Genomic DNA, 20,787 nt, shown 5'->3' with positions numbered 1-20,787 from the left:
CATGGAGCAATCAAAAATTATAGATACGTTGGAGACGTATCAAGGGGCAGCACCTGTCTCGGGGTCTACCGGAGAGAAGAGGGGGAAGAAACAATAAATATAAAGCAAACAAAGCATCATAAAGCATAACATGGCGATATGCAGAGCTAGGGGTGTTCTAACGCAGGACTACATGTTGTAAACGGAGAGGGAAAACATCCTAAGGGGTTTTCCCGGTGTTTGTTATTTTCCAAACAGACGAAAGAGAGGGGACGGTTCCATGTTCAGCATGCTAGGGGCATGCGACAGATGAACGGACCACGTATTCGGATTCGTTGGATTTTTCTGAGCAACTTTCATGTATAAAGTTTTTGATCCGAGCTACTGTTTATTTTCTATGAATTTTAAAAGATTTAGACATTTTCTGGATTTATTCAAAAATTGTCAAAAGTGGAATATGACATCAGCATGACACGAGGATGACATCAGCAGTCAACACACTCATTGACCAGAGTCAAACCTGACCTATGGGTTCAGTGGGACCCACTAGTCAGTGACTGTGGCTTTAACAGAGGGGTTACATTAACTAAATAGGTTAATTAGTGGGTGGGACCTACTGTTATTGAGTGATTAGCATTTAAATTAATTAAATAATTAATTAACAGATTATCTATATAACTAAAATCGTTTAAACAGGCAGGACCCACATGTCAGAGACATGGGGCCGACCACGTCAGCGGCTGACCGGGTCAATGGGTCAATGGGGCCCACCCGTCAGCGACACAGGGGGACCCACACGTCAGGCCAACTCAGCGACGGCCAATGACTCGTCGGAATCACGCTGGCGAGCTCGTTCGCGGTGGCGCTCGTCGGGCATCGTCAGAAATCGACCACAGGGCATCATTTTGATCGCGGTCGAGCGCGTTAGAACGGCAAGACGACGGCGCGTCGATTGGTGGTGGTTTCGTGGCTGCGGTGGCCGAAGACGAGCGGTACGACGCGCCGGCGGCAGGGTGTTTCGGGCGAGCATCGGCAATGGCGATGTGGCGCGCTATCGGGCAAACGGAAGGGCTAGTCGGGCCCTACTCGACGCGGCGAGTCCAACGGAAACATGCCCGTGACCATTTGGTCACCGAAGTCTCGCCGGCGACGACATCCGCGACGGGGCGTCCGGGCATCTCCAATGCGACCACTACGGCGACGAAAACGCGCGGGAAGAGAGGGGAAAGGACGGCGACGAGATCCGCGGCGGAGCGTCCGGGCATCTCCAATGCGACCACTACGGCCACGAAAACGCGCGGGAAGAGAGGGGAAAGGACGGCGACTGCTCACCGGGCCCTCTAGGTGAGCTCAAATGGGCTCGGGGAGGCTTGTCGTCGCTGGAACCATCGCCGGAGTCGAAGATGGCCGTAGGGGAAGAAGAGGTCGCCGGGCTCGACTCGGTGGCTCCCGGCTTGAATGGCTGGCCGCAGTCGACAAAGGAGACGATGGCAAAGCCTCACGACATCTCGGCGAGGCAAGGCGGTGACGGAGGGCGCGGGATCGACGGAGGACGGTGACGAGCTCTCGGGCGAGATGGGGAAAAGAGAGAGGCGAGACGCGTGCGAGCGAGTGAGGGGGCTAGGGTTACGGGGGAGGACGAGAGGAGTTGGGGAGCTGGGTGGAGTGGGCGAGTGGGGAGGGAGCCCGAGGCGTCGGGGCTGCCCTTATCCCCTCGCTGGCGACGTAGCAGTGCGGGGCGGCGCACCTGGTCCGGCGGGGACGCGCCCCGGTCGGAGGAGCAGTGAGGAAGGGGATCGACCGTGCGGGGGGGGGGGAGGTGGGCCAGCTTGCTGGGGTGGGCTAAAGCCCAGTGGGGCAAGGGAGGGCTTCTTCTTTTTCCTTTCTTTTGCTCTTTTCTTTTTACAGAAAAATGCTTTGCAATAGTTGAGCCGCCAAAAGGATTCTGTAAAATGTGGGACTTGGCCACATAATTAAATTGCACTAGTTGGCACTGCCAAAAAAAGAATTGTGAGGCTTTTGAAATAGTTTGCCACTTTTATAATTCAAAAAGGCATTTAATCTATTTGTTTTAGCCACTGTTTATTCAGTTTAGGGCACTTAGACATTTTGCAAAATGTTGGTTCACCACCAATATTAGTTATGGATTATTTGCCACACTTTGAACATATTAGTTTTCATGTTTGAGAAAACTGAATTTTAACTTTAAATTTTAATTTTAATTTGAATTGAGTTCAAAAGCAAATGAGGATTAGCAACAGTAGGAGTGATGACATGGCACCACCAACGGGGGATTACTGTAGCATGATTCTCGGAATGTTACACCTATCCGTCCTCCACATTTGTTGTCGGCAATGGCGAGTCTTCGTTTTTGGCTTGATTGGTGGCATGGTGGCTCATCTTCATGCTCCTCTTTCTCTGTTTTGTTTTCTTACTATGCTAATAGTTTCATCTCAAAACTTTTCCTTAATAATTGGGATCTGGGTCTTCAACGTGTGCTGTCTCCTAAAGAGTTGGAGAACTGGCACTGTCTTGCTACCATCTCTCCCACGCTCTCGGAGTCGGCAGATTCGGTGATCCAGCCTCATGCTGCTTCTGGTTGTTTTACAGTTAAATCTCTTTATTCCAGATTGATAGAGGGTTCTCCTACTACCAAGTTCATAGATGTGTCGCGTCCTAGAGTTCCTCTCAAAATTAAAACCTTCATGTCGCAATCTATTTGTGCTCGTTTGTCAGCGGTGACCAAGTTCGTAAGCGTAATGGCCTTGATTTTGATCTTTGTGTTTTGTGTGATGCTCGGACGCATTTCTAAATGTGACTTAGCCATCATGTTCTCGTGTTGATTTGGTCGTATGTGACATGGGAGCCCACCTCTTTCAATGAGCTCCGGTTGCTGATAGGTCTTTATTGAGGCAAATCAGGTGTTTATTTTGGTTCGATTTTTTTATTTTGCAACGTGTTGGGTTTTATGGACTACCAGAAACAAGTTTACTCTCTGTTCAAATTATTATTCTTTCTACTGCAGTGGAAATCATTGACGAGGGTGACCTAGAGGAAACTGAGCTGCTGATCTCGCTCGTTCGTGCCATGGCGTTCTCTCTTTCTCAGCAGGATCTAGCTTCTCCGACCTAGGGTCCAGTTGTGGGCATCTTATTGTGTTTTTACTGCATGCTGCATGTGCAGTATCTAAACTTGGTAACTAATGTGTGGTCCGGTGTTAGACTGTTGGATGTACGGGTGAATTCCACATGTTGACCTTCTTTATAAAGTTATAAGTGTATGCCTTTTCTCTAAAAAAGAACAGTATTGCGCGTTTTTATATTGTCATCTATACATTATTTGGAGGATTAAAGTTCACATGATCATACACAAACTCCGAAACCAAAACATACACGTGCATGATTAAGTTCAAAGCAACCACAAAGACACGCCAGAACTCTTGCGAGAACGATTACAACCACGATACGAGTTCTACATGACATCGCCGGAAGGAACGAGCAGCAAAACTGCCGCTGCAAACTTATACATATACCAGCCAGAAAATACTAGTACTAGCAAAGGATGACAAGGATGCCCGCGTGGCTTCAGAAATAGGGGAAGCGCGCCATCATGGCCGGCGGCGAGCTGGACTCCTTGCAGAGGGAGTCGAGCTTCCACCCGGGCAGGGAGACGGCGCCGGGGCGCACCTTGCTGGCCGGGGAAGGCGAGCCCGGGCTGATGGGCTCCTTGCTCGCCGCCTTCACCGCGTCCACGGCGCCACCGCCACCGCCACCGCCCGCCGCCGGCCTAGGCGCCGGGACGATGGTTATCTCTGGCGTCCGGCTGCTGCTCCCTTCCATCTCCCCGCTTCCTATGCTGTAGATGAACCTGGAGGATTTTCTTGCGTGCGTTGGAAGTGTAGAACTGGTCTGCTGCACTACTGCCTTCAGTGCGATCTGCTTGCCTCGCCTTGCCTTTATGCCATTTTTATTGAGAGGCAGAGATGGCGATGGTTTTTTTTTTTTCTATAACAAACAACTGATTTAGTTGTCTTCTTTATTGTTGGGAGAGGATAAGATCAAGACGTAGTCGGATAAGGTCTACCACGGCATCGTCATCATTCGACTTGGAATTATTTCTCAAGACATTGATGAGCGGATAGTGCACGTCGACAAAGACCAGTGGCCTCACCTGCGTGGTTGGTTTAACCTACCAGCTTTCCGTAGTTATCTTGTAAATTTTGTTTTCGTGAATACACGCCGTAATTGTTCACAAAATATCTAACCTATGACATTTTTGTAATAATTCCAGTTCCATGGTCTATACTCTGATTCTCAGGTTTCACAGAATTGTCGGCAGAACATCATTCATAGTCACGGGAAAATGAAATGGCCACCAAAATTTTCATTATCATGGCCCCTACTCTACTCCAGTTTCTGGTACGATTCACCTTGACATGAATCTACAGTCTATGTAGTCCACTAAAGACCAACCAAATAAAGATCAGAACACATGCAGATGCAGCGAACACTGCCCCTTCAACTATCCAAAAAATACAGTGAGCACAACAGAATCCGCATACTGTCTGTCATAAGCCGAAAAGATCGTTGGTGCCAAAGATGGATCCACCAAACTGCCTGGTGTTCAAGTCTCCACCATCCAAGGCCGACGGGAACCTGTCGAGCCACTGGGTCAGGCTCGGACCGTCCGAATCCTCCACCCACGGCGAGGTCATGTCGATGTCGTCCAACGCGATCGGATCGCCCTCTGCTTTCTTCTTCGCCGTCGTTTTGGAGTCGGAGTGGAGCGTGAGATTGTAGTGCACATAGGCTTGGTCGGCCAGTGCCTCCTTGTTCAGCTTGTTGCGCTTCTCGGAGTGGCTATGGAGGATGATGGTCCAGTCCCTTTGGAAGGTCAGGGTGCTGCAGACCTGACTCACTATTCTTACGGCACAGTGTTGTAATGCTGGCGCTGAATCACCATATTGTTCCCACCACATCCCTGAGAAGCAAAAAGGTCATTTGAATAAATCCAGATTAGGGGAAATGGAGCAGAGCGTCGTGATTGTGCATGGAAGACAGATAGGATGACTTTGCAGCAACTTCAACTAATGTCGCTAAACTGAAACTACGATTACGGTGTGCGACAAATAAGTGTCAATATATCTAGTGCTTAGAGGGGCTCAAAACACAGAAGTACTCAGGAAATATTTAAAGTACAAACTTTCAGTGCGAAAGGGAGAAACCTGGGGAGGTGTTGTTGCGGGCCTCTTTAGCAATGTTAGAGGCGAACATTCCTTGTGCCTTGCGAAAAGCATGCAGTTCCGAAGTGATACCCTGCCTTTGATCTGGGACTGTAAGCACTTTATCCAGGACATGGTAGAACTCCTCCTTGATAGTAGTGAAAAATTTGACTTCTGGATTATACTGGATGCTTGGGTTCAGAAAAGCAGCTGCTGAATGAAGAGGCGAATGCAGCTCCACCAGCCATTTCTGCTCCACAATATCCAGAAATGACTTGCATTTGCCTTCATCCATTATGTAGTATGTTCTAATAGAATCCATCACCTTTGTCATAGACTCGTATATATAACCAATGGCAGCCTTGCCTCCTGAGACATCCCTCATGACCCTCAGTAGAGGTTCTGAAACAGCCGCTATCTCTTCGACTGCTCGCCAAAACTCATCGTCACTGAGGATCTCAACGCAGGAAATACTTAGAGATCTATTTGCATATGGAGAAGATACATACTCAGAGCTGTGAAACATTTGCTTCAGCTTTGATCTGTGCTTCAACAGTGACTGCAGAGTGAGGAAATCTGAAACAGATTTTGTAATCCCTGAGCAAACAAGCTCCTGCCCTGCCATACACCTCCTCATAAGATCAAGAACCCAGTTGTTGTTGTAGACAAATCGTGTAATTGTTTGTGCTTGACATATGCATTGGTTAACCCAATCAATCTTGGAAAAGTCATCCAACATTGAGTTTACACAAAACGAAGTGCAGGGAGACCAGAAAATGGTGTTGTAGTTCTGCATTATGAGTTTATCAATATTACCGTAGTTTATGTTCCTATCACTAATAATCTGAACAACATTATCTGGACCAACTTCCTGAATCACTTCATCAAAGAGCTCATACATCCCTCTGTGATTTTTTATGTGTGGAGAAGCATCTACTGTTTTGAGGAAGAATGTCCCTAGTGGAGAAGAGACAGAGAAGTTGATTAGGGCTTTCAATTTGTTGTCAGTCCACGAATCGGCTAATATGGTACAGCCTGTAGTCACCCAATCCTTTTTGATCTCTTGTGTTCTCTGCAAAACCTCTGACTTGAGCTTTTGGAGCCATTTTGTTCTCAAAACATCGGCTGATGGCCCTTGGAATTCCTGCCCAACAAGTGTGTCCATCATATGCTTGTATGAAATGGAGTCTGCAATACTATAGTCCAACTTATTCTCAAAAAAGAATTCAGCAATGCACCGTTCCACTTCCAATCCCGAAGCCGGACGGGGCTTGGTGGCAGCACTAGACAGTCTAAGTACCGGAGCAGGCACTTCCAGGCCAAGGAGCTGACTCGGCTCGAATGCAGGAATAATAGGCGGCGAAGTAGGCAGCCCTGGGGAGGAAGGCTGAGATGGAAGTTCCCGTGTTCTTTTCGGAAGCACTGACAATTCAGCAACACGTTTCCTCTTGAGAAGCTCAAGCTCCCTGTGTGATTCCTTGGCTTCTATGAGAGCGATCACCTTTTCCCTGACATCATCAGTCACCCTGACGCAAGGGTTGACGCCTTTGCTCGGAATTTGAGACAGATGAAACTTGAACCTGCTTATTCCACCATTGATAACCTTTTGGCAGAATCTGCACCGGACCCTGTTCCCGTCTAGCTTGTCGCCGTACTCCCAGCAGGCATCCTTCTCCCGCACTGAAGTATATAGCAAATGATCACGAAATAGAAATGCAGCACACCAACGTTTGTCATCATAGGAAAGATTCAAGTTATAGATGGTGCAACTGAGAGAAGGAACAATACTTTATGGCGAAGCAGGAGGCTGGAGGTGACTTCAAGTTGATATCTGCAGGGAAATTAAAGGTGTGAATTACTAAGGCCTGCTGCTTATGATGTAACTGAGTAATCTGGGTAACTAGGAACTGGATGCATTGCAAGTAGAAGCTCAAAATGCTAAAGAGGACAGAGTTAATTGAACTGTTGGAACCAGGACATCTAAGTGTGTATGTAACCGTGTATATACAGTGCAACACAGCCAATTCAGTATTGCATCTTCATTCATTAACGCCGCCGCATGGGCGATGCTCTCCAAAGTTTTGTGTACCTATCAGCAAAGTCACTAGTGCCTGAAAGTTTGAGAATACATGCCACAATCATGACCTTCTATATATAGCGGATTGCACGTGACGTACAGGAAAATAATTCCAGTTACAATCTTCCTACATAATGGCCTGATGTCTCTAATTGCGCATGCGCTAAATATGGTAAGGGATAACAGAATAACCCCACCCCGCCGGGGCCCGCAGACACAACGGGAGATTTTCAGATGTTGACGCTGGACTGGAAGTCCAAGAACAAGGGGGGCGGCCGCCCATTGGTGAATATGTCGGCGAACTGTCAGAAGGAAGGCACATGGAGCACACGAATGTGTCCAAGGGCAACGCAATTGCGGGCGAAGTGGTTCTCGATAGAGCACTGAAGCCGAGAACCGAGCCGTCGTCAACTCATGTCAGAACTGCAACACACCCTACCCCGGGTCGTTGTCGTCTTCTGCAACAACGTCAGCGCGGTCCGAACCCGGTTCAACAACAGTCGCGGTTGTTGAACCAGGTTCGTAGACATGTAGACCGCACTGACGTTGTCGCTAAAGACGACAGTGGCCCGGGGTAGAGGCATAACAGTGCCGTACTACCTCCGTCCAGCTTTACCAGTTCCCATTGTATTTTGTGTCAAATTTTGACCATAAATTTAACTAGCAAAATTTAAGTTAAATATTATAAAATTTATATCAATAAATTCTTATTCAAAAGAAGTTTCGAATGATCCTCTTATTTTTACTACATACTTCCTTCGCTCCGAAATACTTCTCATGGTTTTAGTTCAAATGAACAAGTATTTCGGAACGGAGAGAGTATTTTATCAATCAAATTTACAGTCAGAATTTGACAAAATACGAGAGGACTAATGAACCCGGCCGGAGGTAGTACACCATTGAGGCATTTGAAAAGCTACTACTACTCCTTGAATCCAGCCCAATCCAAGAAATGAGGCTCCGGTAAGATCTGATGGTCCGAAGCTGTATGTATCGCTGCTCTGGCAATTCATCAGCCAGAGTATCAGCGGCAGAAATGGAAACAAAGTCGATTCCTTTGATTTCTTTACCATTTGTTCCCTCGGACCAACCCAAACTTCCAGAACAGTTCGAGTTTCCAGTACTTCAAAAGGGTTATACTAATTTCTTTTCACCGCCGATCGGCAAAATAATCGCTGCGACTCGCGAGGAATAATCTACTTAAGGAATAAAGCGAGATCCGGGTTCTTCAAGCTTGCTTGTGTAGATCGCGGAAGGGGGCGGGGGGGCTGCTAACCTGAGCTTCGCGGAGCGATTTAGCTTGGGGTATTTCTCCTCTCTTCTCCCCGATTTATCGTCTCCTGGTCGGGAGGAGGCTCGGCCGCCGCCGCGTCGCGAGCGGAGCCGTGCTGCAGTGGGGGAGAAGAGCGTGCGAGATGTCTACGCTTGGGGAAGGGGGGGATGGCGTGGGCTGCGGGTACGCAACGCGAGATACCACGATATGGGTCTATAATAAGAGAGGAAAAAAGATACCACGAGATGGACTGGCCAGTCTCGTCCACGTGTGCTATGGAGCTCGAACTGAGTAATCGAGACGTACAAGTGCTTTATTGCACATCTAAATCGAGCATAAAAAAGATACTCACACGATTTTTTATGTAAGATCAATGACAGAGAACTGAATCTAAAACGCCCGCAAAACGTCCAAATCAATATGTCTGAATGTTTTTTCCGATCCATCGTGGTGCCGTAAATGTCCGGCTACGCGTCTGGGTGTATAATTTTTTGCAAATTGGATACAGAGCTAGGGGATGTTTGCGGGAGTCCGGATCTCCATCACGTAGGACTCCGACGCCCGCCCAAGACCCTATCCGGAGCCTGGACATTGGCCATACCCGCACTGTTTCGCGCCAAAGCCCGCACATTCCCACCCTTTCCATTTGACCGTCACCATCATCTACCCACGTTCCAGCCCCTTTCACCGCCCGCCGCCACATGGATCCATTTGTATTGTTACCAGAGACGAAGCGGGAGGATCCAATGGTGGCGGCCGCCCGGAAGATCAACTCGGCGACTCGCAATGCGCGCCATGGGCAAGGCGAAAGCGGCTTTGGAGCCGGCCACTGATACATCTTCGACTTATCTATAATTTTTTATTATTTCATATTATTATATTATCAATCTTGTATGCTTTATATGCAATGTTATATTTTTTTGGAACTAACCTATTAACCCAGTGCCTAGTGTGAGTTGTTGTGTTATGAATGTTTTTGGTTTTACCGAAAATCCCTACCAAACAGAGTCCAAACATGACCAAAAAAATGACTTTTTTCTGGACCAGGAGGGACCCTAGAAGTTTCGGGAGAGGACCAGAAGCCAGCCGAGGAGACGACAAGATAACAGGGTGCGCCCAGGGGGGTAAGCGCGCCTTGATGTCTTGTGGGCCCCTCGTGGCTCCGTCTGACCTAATTCCACTGCTATAAATTCTCAAATATTGCAAAAAAAAAAACAGAGCGAGACCCGAAACAATTATTCAGCCGCCGCAAGCCTCTATTCTTCCGCGATCCCATCTGGAGGCCTCCGCCGGTACTCTGTCGGAGGGGGAATCGATCACGGAGGGCTTCTACATCAACCTTGTTGCACCTCCGATGATGTGTGAGTAGTTCCCCACAGGACCTATGGGTCCATAGCAGTAGCTAGATGGCTCTTCTCTCTCTCTCTCTCTCTGATCTTTAATACGATGTTCTCTTCGGAGATCGATTCGATGTAATCTTTTTGCAGTGCGTTTGTTGGGATCCGATGAGTTGTGGGTTTATGATCAGATTGTTCATTAAAAGTAACTGAGTTATTTCTGAACTTTACTATGTGTGATTGTTATAGCTTTGTATTTCTCTCCAATCTATTCGTTTGGTTTAGCCAACTAGATTGATTTATCTTCAGTGGGAGATGTGCTTTGTGGTAGTTTAAATCTTGCGGTGTCCTCACTCTGTGACAGGAGGGGTAGCGAGGTATGTATTGTATTGTTGCTACTAAGGATAAAGCGACGGGGTTTGATCATATTGATTAGTTTTATTATGTCTACATTATGTCATCATGCTTCATGCATTACTCTGTTTGTCATGAACTTAATACCTAGAGAGGCAAGCATAAAAGCGCTCTCGAAGTGGAGTAATAGTAGTATCGTATCGGTCTACGTGTCACGGATGTAATGCCTATGTACTTATCATGCCATGAATAACATCATAACTATGCACTATTCTATCAATTTCCCAACAGTAATTTGTGTACCCGTGCTACTTGTGAGCAGCGTTGGGATTTTCCCCGAAGAGGAAGGGTGAAGCAATATAGTAGATGATAGTATTTCCCTCAGTGGAGAACCAAGGTTATTGAACCAATAGGAGATCCATGCAAACAACCGTCGACAGTACCTACACACATAAGAGCAAATACTTGCACCCAACGCGGGCAAGAGGGTTGTCAATCCCCTTGTACTCGTTAATTGCAAGGATCGAATTTGATAGTAGGTGATAGATAAATTGTAAAGTAAAATAAAAGTAAACAAATTGCAGCAAGGTATTTTTGGTTTTTGTAATATGAATAAAATAGACCGGGGGGGCATAGTTTTCACTAGAGGCATCTCTCTCATAAAAATTACATACAATGGGTAAACAAATTACTGTTGGGCAATTGATAGAAAATCACATAGTTATGACGTTATTCATGGCATGATCACGCACTAGGCATTACGTCCGTGACAAGTAGACCGACTCCTGCCTACATCTACTACAATTACTCCACCAATCGACCGCTATCGAGCATGCATCTATGATATTAAGTGCATGACAAACAGAGTAACGCCTTTAAGCAAGATGACATAATGTAGACAAGTAAAACCAAGCAATATGATTAAACCCCATCGTTTTCCCCATAGTATCAATAATACAAATACGTGCCTCTCTACCCCTTCTGTCACTGGGTGAGGATAGGCAAGATTGAACCTACTACTATGCAGCACTAACACTGAAGATCTACTCATCAACTTGGCCAAAGAAAACTCATAGATCAGAAAGCATTACATAGCTATAATAATCACACATAATAAAGTTCAGAAAAGATTCGATTGCTTTCAATGAATAATCTAATCATAAACCCACAATTCATCGGATCCCAACAAACACACCACAAAAGAAGATTACATCGAATAGAACTCCGAGGAGAACATTGTATTGGAGACCAAAGAGAGAGAGCCATGTAGCTAATCACTACGGACCCATAGGTCTAGTGGGATGTACTCACACATCATCGGAGGTGCAGCAAGGTTGATGTAGAAGCCCTCCGTGATGGATTCCCCCTCCGGCAGAGTACCGACGAAGGCCTCCAGACGGGATTGCAGAAGAATAGAAGCTTGCGGTGGTAGAAAAGTAGTTCTGTTGGTGCTTCTGGGGGTTTTCCAATATTTTAGAATTTATAGCGTTGGAATTAGGTCAGACGGAGCCACAAGGGGCCCACAAGACATCAGGGCGCGCCCTGTTGTCTTGCCGTCTCCTCTTTTCTCTTTTGGACTCCTTCTAAAGCTTCCAGGGTCTGTTATGTTCCAGAAAAAATCATCAAAAAAATTCATCGTGTTTGGACTTCGTTTGGTAAGGATTTTATGTAAAACCAAAAACAAGCATAAAACAACAATTGGCACTTAGCACTAGGTTAATAGGTTAGTTCCCAAAAATGAAATGAAATTGCATATAAAGTATATAAGATTGATAATATAATAACATGAAATAATAAAAAATTATAGATATATTACATACGTTTTAGCATCCCCAAGCTTAATTCCTGCTCGTCCTTGAGTAGGTAAATGATAAAAATACAATTTTTGATGTTGATTGCTATGTAGCATGTCTATTATGTAATCTTTTATGGTATGAATATTGAGAAACGATGAACTAATCGATATCAACGCAATAATATCCATGAATACTAGAACATAATCATTACTCTTCAAAATATACGATGTTTAGCGAATGTTATCCCTACTCACTGAATTATGTATGCATGGCATGACTCTGCCTTCATCACATGAATATAAATCATGAGCACCCCCGTGTCAAACCAGGCAATTATATCATGATTTTTCTCGCTTCAGCACTTTCAGCTTCACTCAATATATGAGCATGAGGCATGGACTTAGCACTAGGGTGGAATAGAACAGGTTGATAGAGATATAAGGGAAGACAAAAAGTGAAGAGAGTCTCGCATTAACTCGGTGGATCGATAGGCAATGGTGAGGTCTTTCAATCGATATCAATGCGTGGAGTAGGGATTGCCATGGAACGGATGCACTAGAGCTATAAGTGTATGAAAGCTCGCTACTGAAACTAAGTGGGTGTGCATCCAACTTGCTTGCTCATGAAGACCTCGGGCATTTGAGGAAGCTCGTCATCGAAATATACAAGCCAAGTTCTATAATGTAAAATTTTCACTAGTATATGAAAGTGACAAATCCTGGAGACTCTCTATATGAAGAACATGGTGCTACTTTGAAGCATAGGTATGGTAAAAGGATAGTAGCATTGCCCCTTCTCCTTTTTCTCATTTTATTTTTTATTTTTATTTTTATTTTTCATTTCTTAAGAACAATATCATGAACCTCACCCCACTTTTTGGAGGAATCATCAGTCTCCATTATTCTATACCTCACTGAGACAATGCTCTAATAATGATGATCATCACACTTTTATTTACTTACAACTCGATAAACTAAAACAATATGACTCTATATGAATGCCTCTGGCAGTGTATCAGGATGTGCAATGATCTAGTGTAACATATATTACAATGATGAACGGTGGCTTTGCCACAAATACCATGTCAGCTCTATATGATCATGCAAAGCAATATGATGATGAACACACTTGTCATGTGGATAGTAACCGTGGAAGTTGCATGGCAATATATCTCAGAATGCCTGTGGAAATGTCATGATAGGTACGTATGGTGGTTGTTTGAGGAAGCATACAAGAGGCTTATGTGTGATAAAGCGTACTATATCACGGGGTTTGGATGCATCAGAAAAGTTTGCACGAACTCTTGAGGTGAGAAAGGGCAATGCATGGTAGCAACATATCTTGTGAGTCCGCTCCATATGTGTACCCCTGCATCCCTCTGTTCTCAGCCCCCCGATCTGAATCCTTTGGGTTTGGTTAATTTCCATTTATTTTGCATTGACATGCCCGCCTGTAGCCCATACCAACAGTTTTACTTTGCAAAAACAACCCTGGACGCAGGACTGTATCAAGCGCCATAATAGACTACTCTCGATCGGTATTTATCTCTCCCGCGGCGGCATGGAACCCTAGGACGAACGGCCACGCCCCTGTGCTCTTAGTTTGGCACGACGGCGTCCACCGGCGGGCGCCGCCCCAAGCAAGTACTGATCTTCCCAGCTGACAATGATCTTGGCGTTTGTCGGCAGCCGTCGGCCCATGCATAAATGTACGTAATTGTTTTGATCTCTGTATCCTTCCTCAGCAGGTCCACGGTCTAAGCAGATCTTATATGCTAGAGCAGCTAGTTTCTTGAATGAACGACCACATGATCAGTAGCAACCAGCAGCAGTACGACACCACAAGTTCCTGGTAACACAACAAAAAAAAATCCAGTCTTTGCGTACATATTATGAAGCATGTGTCATTGCCATGTGCGAAAGCTTGATCCTATTGGTGTGTTTGTAGTCACATGGAGCCAACCAGTTACATGCAAACGCATATGAACGAAGAACAGTTTGGCACACCCAAAAAGAATGCAACCATACCCCTAGCTATAAGTTTGATTAGTTTGCACCTCACAGCTGATCTCATTCAATTTACTGATCAATATGTGAATGTGGCAATCACAATTTTTTCTTGATGTTGCAGTGTTTGTCTTTTACACCTGAATGTGAAGAGAATTTGAAGCCTAAAGTAGGCATGACATTTCAAGGACTTGCGGCAGTGGAGAAGTTCTACAAGGCATATGCACATAATGCGGGTTTTGGAGTTCGTATCGGGCAGCAGAAGAAGATTGAGAATAAGGTGGTCCGAACTAAGCGTTTTATGTGTAACAGGGAAGGATTCAAGTCCAAAGATAGTAAGGAGATCGATAACCCCTCGAAGAAAAAGCGTAAGCAGGCAAACACACGATGTGGTTGTGATGCACACATCTTTGTCAGACTTTGTGGGGAGAACACCTACAAGATAGATTCATGGGTTGAGCACCATGTTCACGGTCTTGTATCGCCTGATAAGCGTCATTTGATCAGATCGAATCGTAGAGTTAGTGAGAGGGCAAAGAATACTCTATTTACATGTCACAAGGCAAGCATTGGCACCTCTCAGGCGTACAGGTTACTCCAAGTTAGTGAGGGTGGAATTTCGAATGTTGGGTGCATGAAGAGAGACTTGCAGAATTACTACAGCGACCTTCGGGATAAAATTAGAAATGCGGATGCCCAAATGTTTGTCGCCCAGCTAGCTAGAAATCAGGAAGTAAACTCAGTATTTTTCTATGATTTTGACGTGAATGATGAGGGGAAGTTGAAGTATGTGTTCTGGGCAGATGCCACAAGCAGGAAGAACTACAGTCTCTTTGGTGATGTGGTATCTTTTGATTCTACGTACACCACTAATCAGTACAACATGATCTTTGCACCATTTACAGGGGTCAATCATCACTTGCAAAGTATATTCTTTGGTGCTGCCTTCTTAGCAAATGAGAACAATGAATCGTATATTTGGTTATTTCAGACCTTCCTAAAAGCAATGGGAGGGGTAGCACCTAGGCTTATCATAACAGATGAAGCTGGTAGCATGAAGATTGCTATTGACGAAGTTCTTCCAACCACTGTGCATAGGTTGTGCATGTGGCATATAATGGAAAAGGTGCCTGAAAAAGTTGGACCTTTGATTAGAGAGGATCCAGAATTTTGGAAGAGGCTAAACTCATGTGTTTGGGGTTCAGAAACTACAACTGAGTTTGAGTCACAATGGAATTCCATCATTACAGATTTCGGGTTGGAAGAAAATGAGTGGTTTGCTAAGAGGTTTAGTATTCGAGAGACTTGGATACCATCCTACTTTATGGACATATCTCTAGCAGGCATTCTCAGAACCACTTCAAGGTCAGAAAGTGCAAATTCTTTTTTTAACCGTTTCATTCACCGAAGGCTCGCTTTTGTTGAGTTTTGGCTTAGGTTTGACACGGCTCTAGAATGCCAACGTGAGGAAGAATTGATGGCAGACAATAGAAGTATACATACCACCCCACAACTATTGACACCATGGAGAATTAAGAAACAAGGCACCGAGGTCTTCACATGTGAAGTGTTTGAGAAATTTCAGCAGCAAGTTATTGCTGCTAGAGACTACTGTTGTGTTCAGGGTATTACACAAGGTGAGGGGGTGAAAATGGTGACCCTGAGAGGTGGATCTGGTAAGGTTAGGCAGGTCTACTATGACACAGCAACCATGATAGCAAATTGTTCGTGCAAGTTATTTGAGTCAAACGGAATTCCGTGTCGCCATATTATCCAAGTATTGAGAATTGAAAACCAAAATGAGCTTCCCAACTACTACATTATGAAAAGATGGCAGAAAAGGTGCAAACGGTAGAAAAAGTGCAAAACTATTTATTTCGTATTGTTCAAAATAATATGACTAAGAAAAAAAATCTGTGCAGGGAGAGTGTTTTTGATGAACAAGGGAATTTACTAGAAGAAGAGCCCACCGATGCTTTGGACGCGGCCACGAGAGAGAAGATTTCAACTATACGTAATAAGATGGAAGATATGATTCAAAAGGCGAAGCACTCAGATGTAGGCATGGACTTCTTAACATCAAGTGTGTTGAAAATCGAGGCCCCTCTCGACCAAATGGTTCCTGCAGCTACCAAAAGCACTAGGCAAGAGGAATATGAGGCCTTTATTGGTTGCAACATTCCTACTGAAGTTCATATACATCCACCCACTGATGTTCATACGGTGGGGAGATGCAAAAGAATAAAGAGCGGAAAGGAGACCAAGGAGGATAGTCGAAAAAAGAAGGGCAAAGAAGTAAAGGCAAGGGCTGCACGCTTGTGCAAGACATGCAAGCAAATAGTATTTCATGATAGTCGCAATTGTCCACGCAAAGGGAAAAGGAGCATGATCGTGGAAGATATGCAACTGAATGGTGCTTCCTGATGCTAAAATTTCCAAGCAAAGAATGTCTTTATATATGTTAAGATTTATTGTTTCATGTTCATGAGCCATGTAATGGATGGACATTTGCACTATGTTAAATCAAATTTGACTTTATTTATAACAATTATATGAACAGTAGTCAGCGGATGATATCACAGTTTTATTATGTTAAATAAATTCTTTGCTCAGACCTGAATCATACCGGAGCACAAAATGCTCAGGAACTACAGTAAATGTTCAGGAAACTTTGGATATGGACTTGTTTTTTATAGCCTTTTTTTAATCTTAAAACTGATTACGGCCATCCGACGCCAGTTCTGGTCATTCAGAGGAATTTCTGAATAACGCACTGATTTTGTTCAACACATATGGAGCCTAGTCACTGAACTTTGTGACTGTTCAGGATAGTTTGGATAGTGACTTGCTTCTTATAGCTTAGATATCAAAACTTGAGAAAGCCATCCCAGCTCACTTCTGCAACTCAAAAGCTTTACTGAACAATATAAGCTTTGATCACTTGACTGAGGAAATCACTGATTTTTTGTCAACACATTAGTTCAAAACTGAACTAGTCACTGAATTTTGTGGCAACAGCAAACATGATTTTTTAACAAGGGAAAAGCTCAACCAAAGCCTCTGATCTGAACAAGCTTGGTAAGGCATATCACGTATTGGCAAACAATTTAGAAAAGAAAAGAAACACGTAGAAGCATCTCACACGATGCCATTCATTTAGGTGCAAATACTGACACAGTTTACTCATATGAGCACAGCACCAGCACATTTTGTACAGGCTACAGGTTACAGCCGACAACTTCCTATGGACGAGAGACTGCAGCTTCATATGTAGGAATCGTCGCTGGCGGGGGAGGCCATCCAGGGCGGCGTTAGCGCCTCATCAGACTCGTCGTCACCGCCGCGGAACGATGTCGCTTGTCATGGCTTCGCCGTCGAGATGACCGGCCGGCCGGGTCCAAGTGACCATCGAGCCGTTTCCGTCGCTACTTGCTTGCTGTCGCCAGAGAAGTTCGAGGGAATCATCTGGGCACTGTCGTCGTAGGAGGACTTCGGATTGGGACTTGATTTGGGAGCTGATGCTAGAGATCTGGCAAGGAACGATTTGGGGCTGGAGTCGCAGGATGCAGGACTTGGGATTGGGTTGGGGATGATGGATAGGGGGGTTTCTGCAAACAAAAACATTTCTGAAGTTCCAAAGCGGGCGGGTGACTGCAAATTTCCGCTTAGTGGCATGTGAGGCGAAGGATTTAGATCGAGAGGCTGAGAAACAGATGGATACAGGGATACATGTAGCCATCGGATTCACAAAATATGTTGCCATATATATATATATATATATATATATATATATATATATAGGTGGGAGTGTTGTATTAGTCCGTGAACTCACATTAGTCATAAAGAACGCATATACTTATTGTTTAAGTTTTATTGGCCCTAAAAGCAAAGTACTACTCACATGCCCCTAGGGAGGAGGTTGGCAGGAGTTAACCATCACACCCCCCCGATTCAAACATCACAAAGGATTTCAATTAGAAATAAAAAAATGCTTGAACATCCCCACCATGCAGGGTCGGACCTGACACGCTAGGGGGCCTGGTGCAAGATGACAAACTAGAGCTAGTTCGTGAGAAGTTCTAGCATAACCTGCACTTAACAAATCATGATCTTCTCCTCTATTAGTTCCGTCGGAATGACTAAGAATCGCATTAGGGGGGAGGTGTGTCATCGTCATGTAATTGAGGAAGAGGAACGAGCAACGAGGATAGAGGACTTGGAGGTGAGAGAAGAAGATGAGGGGAGGGGAAGGCGTCAATTCGGTTTCTACGCACATACATGTTGCAGTAAAGCTAGCTCCTTGCCCGCTCATAGCCTCATGGGATGATTGTTTCAACTTTTTTTCTGACGGAATGGGCCCTATGATTAATATCTAGCCATATGCATACTTGGGTTGGGGCCCCAAAAATTTGGGGGCCCTGTGCAGTGGCACCTGCTGTACTTGCTCAGGGCCGACCCTGCCACCACGCCATTACCAACATTTAAATGAGTAATACATAACAAGCTTTAATATCGATACCTTTACTAACTAATGATCATGAATCAATACCCTCTCATATTATTACATCGATATAATTATATCACACGTTTCATATTCTGTGATCTACATGAAAGTTTTTATTATATCCCTGTTGTATACCTATCATTTTCAGACTAGACTTATAACCCATGCAAATTACCACTTCCTATTTAAAAGACTCTCAAAAAGATTTAAGTGAAGCATGAGAGTGCAAATGATTTCTATAAAATATCAGAGCCCCACATAAAGTTTCAGAATTATTGGAGCTGTTAAATATTTTATAGTAATTTATAGCCCCAACTCAAATACTTATTGGATTAATTCAAAGCCCATCTATGTCCTGAAAAAATGTGCACCATTTTTGGTTTAGGTTTTGACCTTCTGTCATAAATCATAAACATTTTGAAGGGCATTTTGGGTTCACTGAAAATTATTTTAGTTGAGCCTAGTTTATTAATGTGGTGCTAGGGTTTACTCAATCCCCATTTCAAATTCATTTTGAATTTAAACATGATGCAAACAAGATGCTAGCACTAGGCATTACCAGAAGCTAGGGATGTGACATAACTATCATGTGATGCTTGATTGACATAACCCAATTGACCGTTAAAATCATGATGAAAAGTTTCATGGTTATCATTACTTTTTATGGCAGACAAGTCATCACCATAATCATCATAGATAGACTTTGTTGTCATAATCAATTGAAACATCTTTCGAAATAGTGGAATCATTGCTAAATAAAGTCATGATGAAAGCACAAGTGCTCCCTGAGTGATTTTGGTAATTAATGCCGACATATCTCTTGTTGGACTAATAGTTTTATCTAGTATATTTCAGATAATTTCAACAGTGGAGTGGCAAGGACCAGAGGATGTGGAACCCCTTCAAAATGCTAAAGACAAGGATTGGCAAAATCTCAAGACTCTACATTTTTGTTTAAGTGATCCAAGATTACATTGAGTCCATAGGAAAGCCAATACTATTAAAAGGGGATGAGGTGTTGCTTAATGGTCTACTTGCTCAAAGTGCTTAATTAGTGATATTGCTCCAAAACCCTCAACCACTTTCTCTAGCCAAATATGTCCAAACCCTATTCCCAAACTCAGCTCCACCGATATTTCCCATCAGGAGCCACCGAGTTCATTTTGACATAGCCACAGCCAAAACCCTAACGATTTGGTCACACCGATACGGATCTCAGTCTCACCGAGATGGCCTTGCCAACGCTCTGTGACTTGTTGCAATCACTTCAGTCTCACCGAGATGTTGCAATCGGTCCCACCGAGTTGGCTTGACTAATTCTCTATTGCTCATTGCATTCACTTCGGTCCAACCGAGATGATGCAATCAGTGCCACCAAGCTGAACTTTGCCCTAAGCCCTAGCATATCGGTCCCACCAAGTTGTTCGCGTCGGTCCCACCAAGATTCCTAACGTTCAAATTTTTGTACAGATCGGTGCCACCGAGATGGACCAAAAGTGTGTAACTGTTAGATTTTGCGTGGAGGTTATATATACCCTTCCACCCCCTTCTTCTCATAGGAGAGAGCCATCGGAACGTGCCTACACTTCCACCATTCATTTTCTGACAAAGAACCACCTACTCATGTGTTGAGATCAAGATATTCCATTCCTACCATTTGAACCTTGATTTCTAGCCTTCCCAAGTTCCTTTCCACTCAAATCCTCCTTCCACCATAGCCAAATCTGTGTGAGAGAGTTGAGTGTTGGGGAGACTATCATTTGAAGCAAAAGAGCAAGGAGTTAATCATCAACACACCATATATTACCTTTTGGAGAGTGGTGTCCCCTAGATTGGTTAAGTGTCGCTTGGGAGCCTCTGACATGATGTGGAGTTGAACCAAGAAGTTTGTAAGGGCAAGGAGATTGCCTACTTCATGAAGATCTACCCGAGTGAGGCAAGTCCTTCGTGTGCGATGGCCATGGTGGGATAGAAGAGGTTGCTTCTTCATGGACCCTTCATGGACTCGCGCAACCGTTACCCTTCGTGGGTTGAAGTCTCCATCAACGTGGATGTACGATAGCACCACCTATCGGAACCACGCCAAAAATTCTCTGCATCTCCATTGCGTTTGCACAATCCAATCCCATCCCTTTACATTCTTGCAAGTTGCATGATTTACTCTTCCACTGCCTATACTCTTGTCATGCTTGCTTGAGATGTATTGAATGCCCTTTAACATGTGCTAAAACTCCACCTTA

At 44.5% G+C, this 20,787-nt stretch overlaps 3 protein-coding genes across 3 annotated transcripts; 1 reads left to right on the top strand and 2 right to left on the bottom strand.

Moving 5' to 3' along the window:
• Positions 1-3,357: 3,357 nt before the first annotated feature.
• LOC109777099 (uncharacterized) lies at positions 3,358-3,940 on the bottom strand. Its single transcript, XM_020335750.4, has one exon. It carries the CDS (start codon positions 3,816-3,818, stop codon positions 3,564-3,566), a length of 255 nt encoding a protein of 84 aa, XP_020191339.1. The 5' UTR covers positions 3,819-3,940; the 3' UTR covers positions 3,358-3,563.
• Positions 3,941-4,328: 388 nt separating this feature from the next.
• Positions 4,329-8,742, bottom strand: LOC109777098 (uncharacterized). The gene is made up of 4 exons (XM_020335749.4): positions 8,554-8,742; positions 6,989-7,031; positions 5,204-6,880; positions 4,329-4,959 (listed from the first exon to the last, which is right to left on the bottom strand). Coding segments are annotated over exons 2-4 (2,091 nt in total). The 5' UTR covers positions 6,990-7,031; positions 8,554-8,742; the 3' UTR covers positions 4,329-4,546.
• Positions 8,743-13,844: 5,102 nt separating this feature from the next.
• Positions 13,845-17,280, top strand: LOC109777100 (protein FAR1-RELATED SEQUENCE 5-like). Its single transcript, XM_073511657.1, has 4 exons — positions 13,845-13,888; positions 13,985-14,054; positions 14,168-15,894; positions 15,966-17,280. Exons 1-4 carry the CDS (start codon positions 13,845-13,847, stop codon positions 16,465-16,467), a joined length of 2,343 nt encoding a protein of 780 aa, XP_073367758.1. The 3' UTR covers positions 16,468-17,280.
• The last annotated feature ends 3,507 nt before the right edge of the window (positions 17,281-20,787 follow it).

This window comes from Aegilops tauschii, chromosome 3, assembly GCF_002575655.3.
Source record: "Aegilops tauschii subsp. strangulata cultivar AL8/78 chromosome 3, Aet v6.0, whole genome shotgun sequence".
In the NCBI taxonomy this organism is placed as follows: Eukaryota; Viridiplantae; Streptophyta; class Magnoliopsida; order Poales; family Poaceae; genus Aegilops; species Aegilops tauschii.
This window is presented reverse-complemented; position numbering and strand designations above follow the sequence as displayed.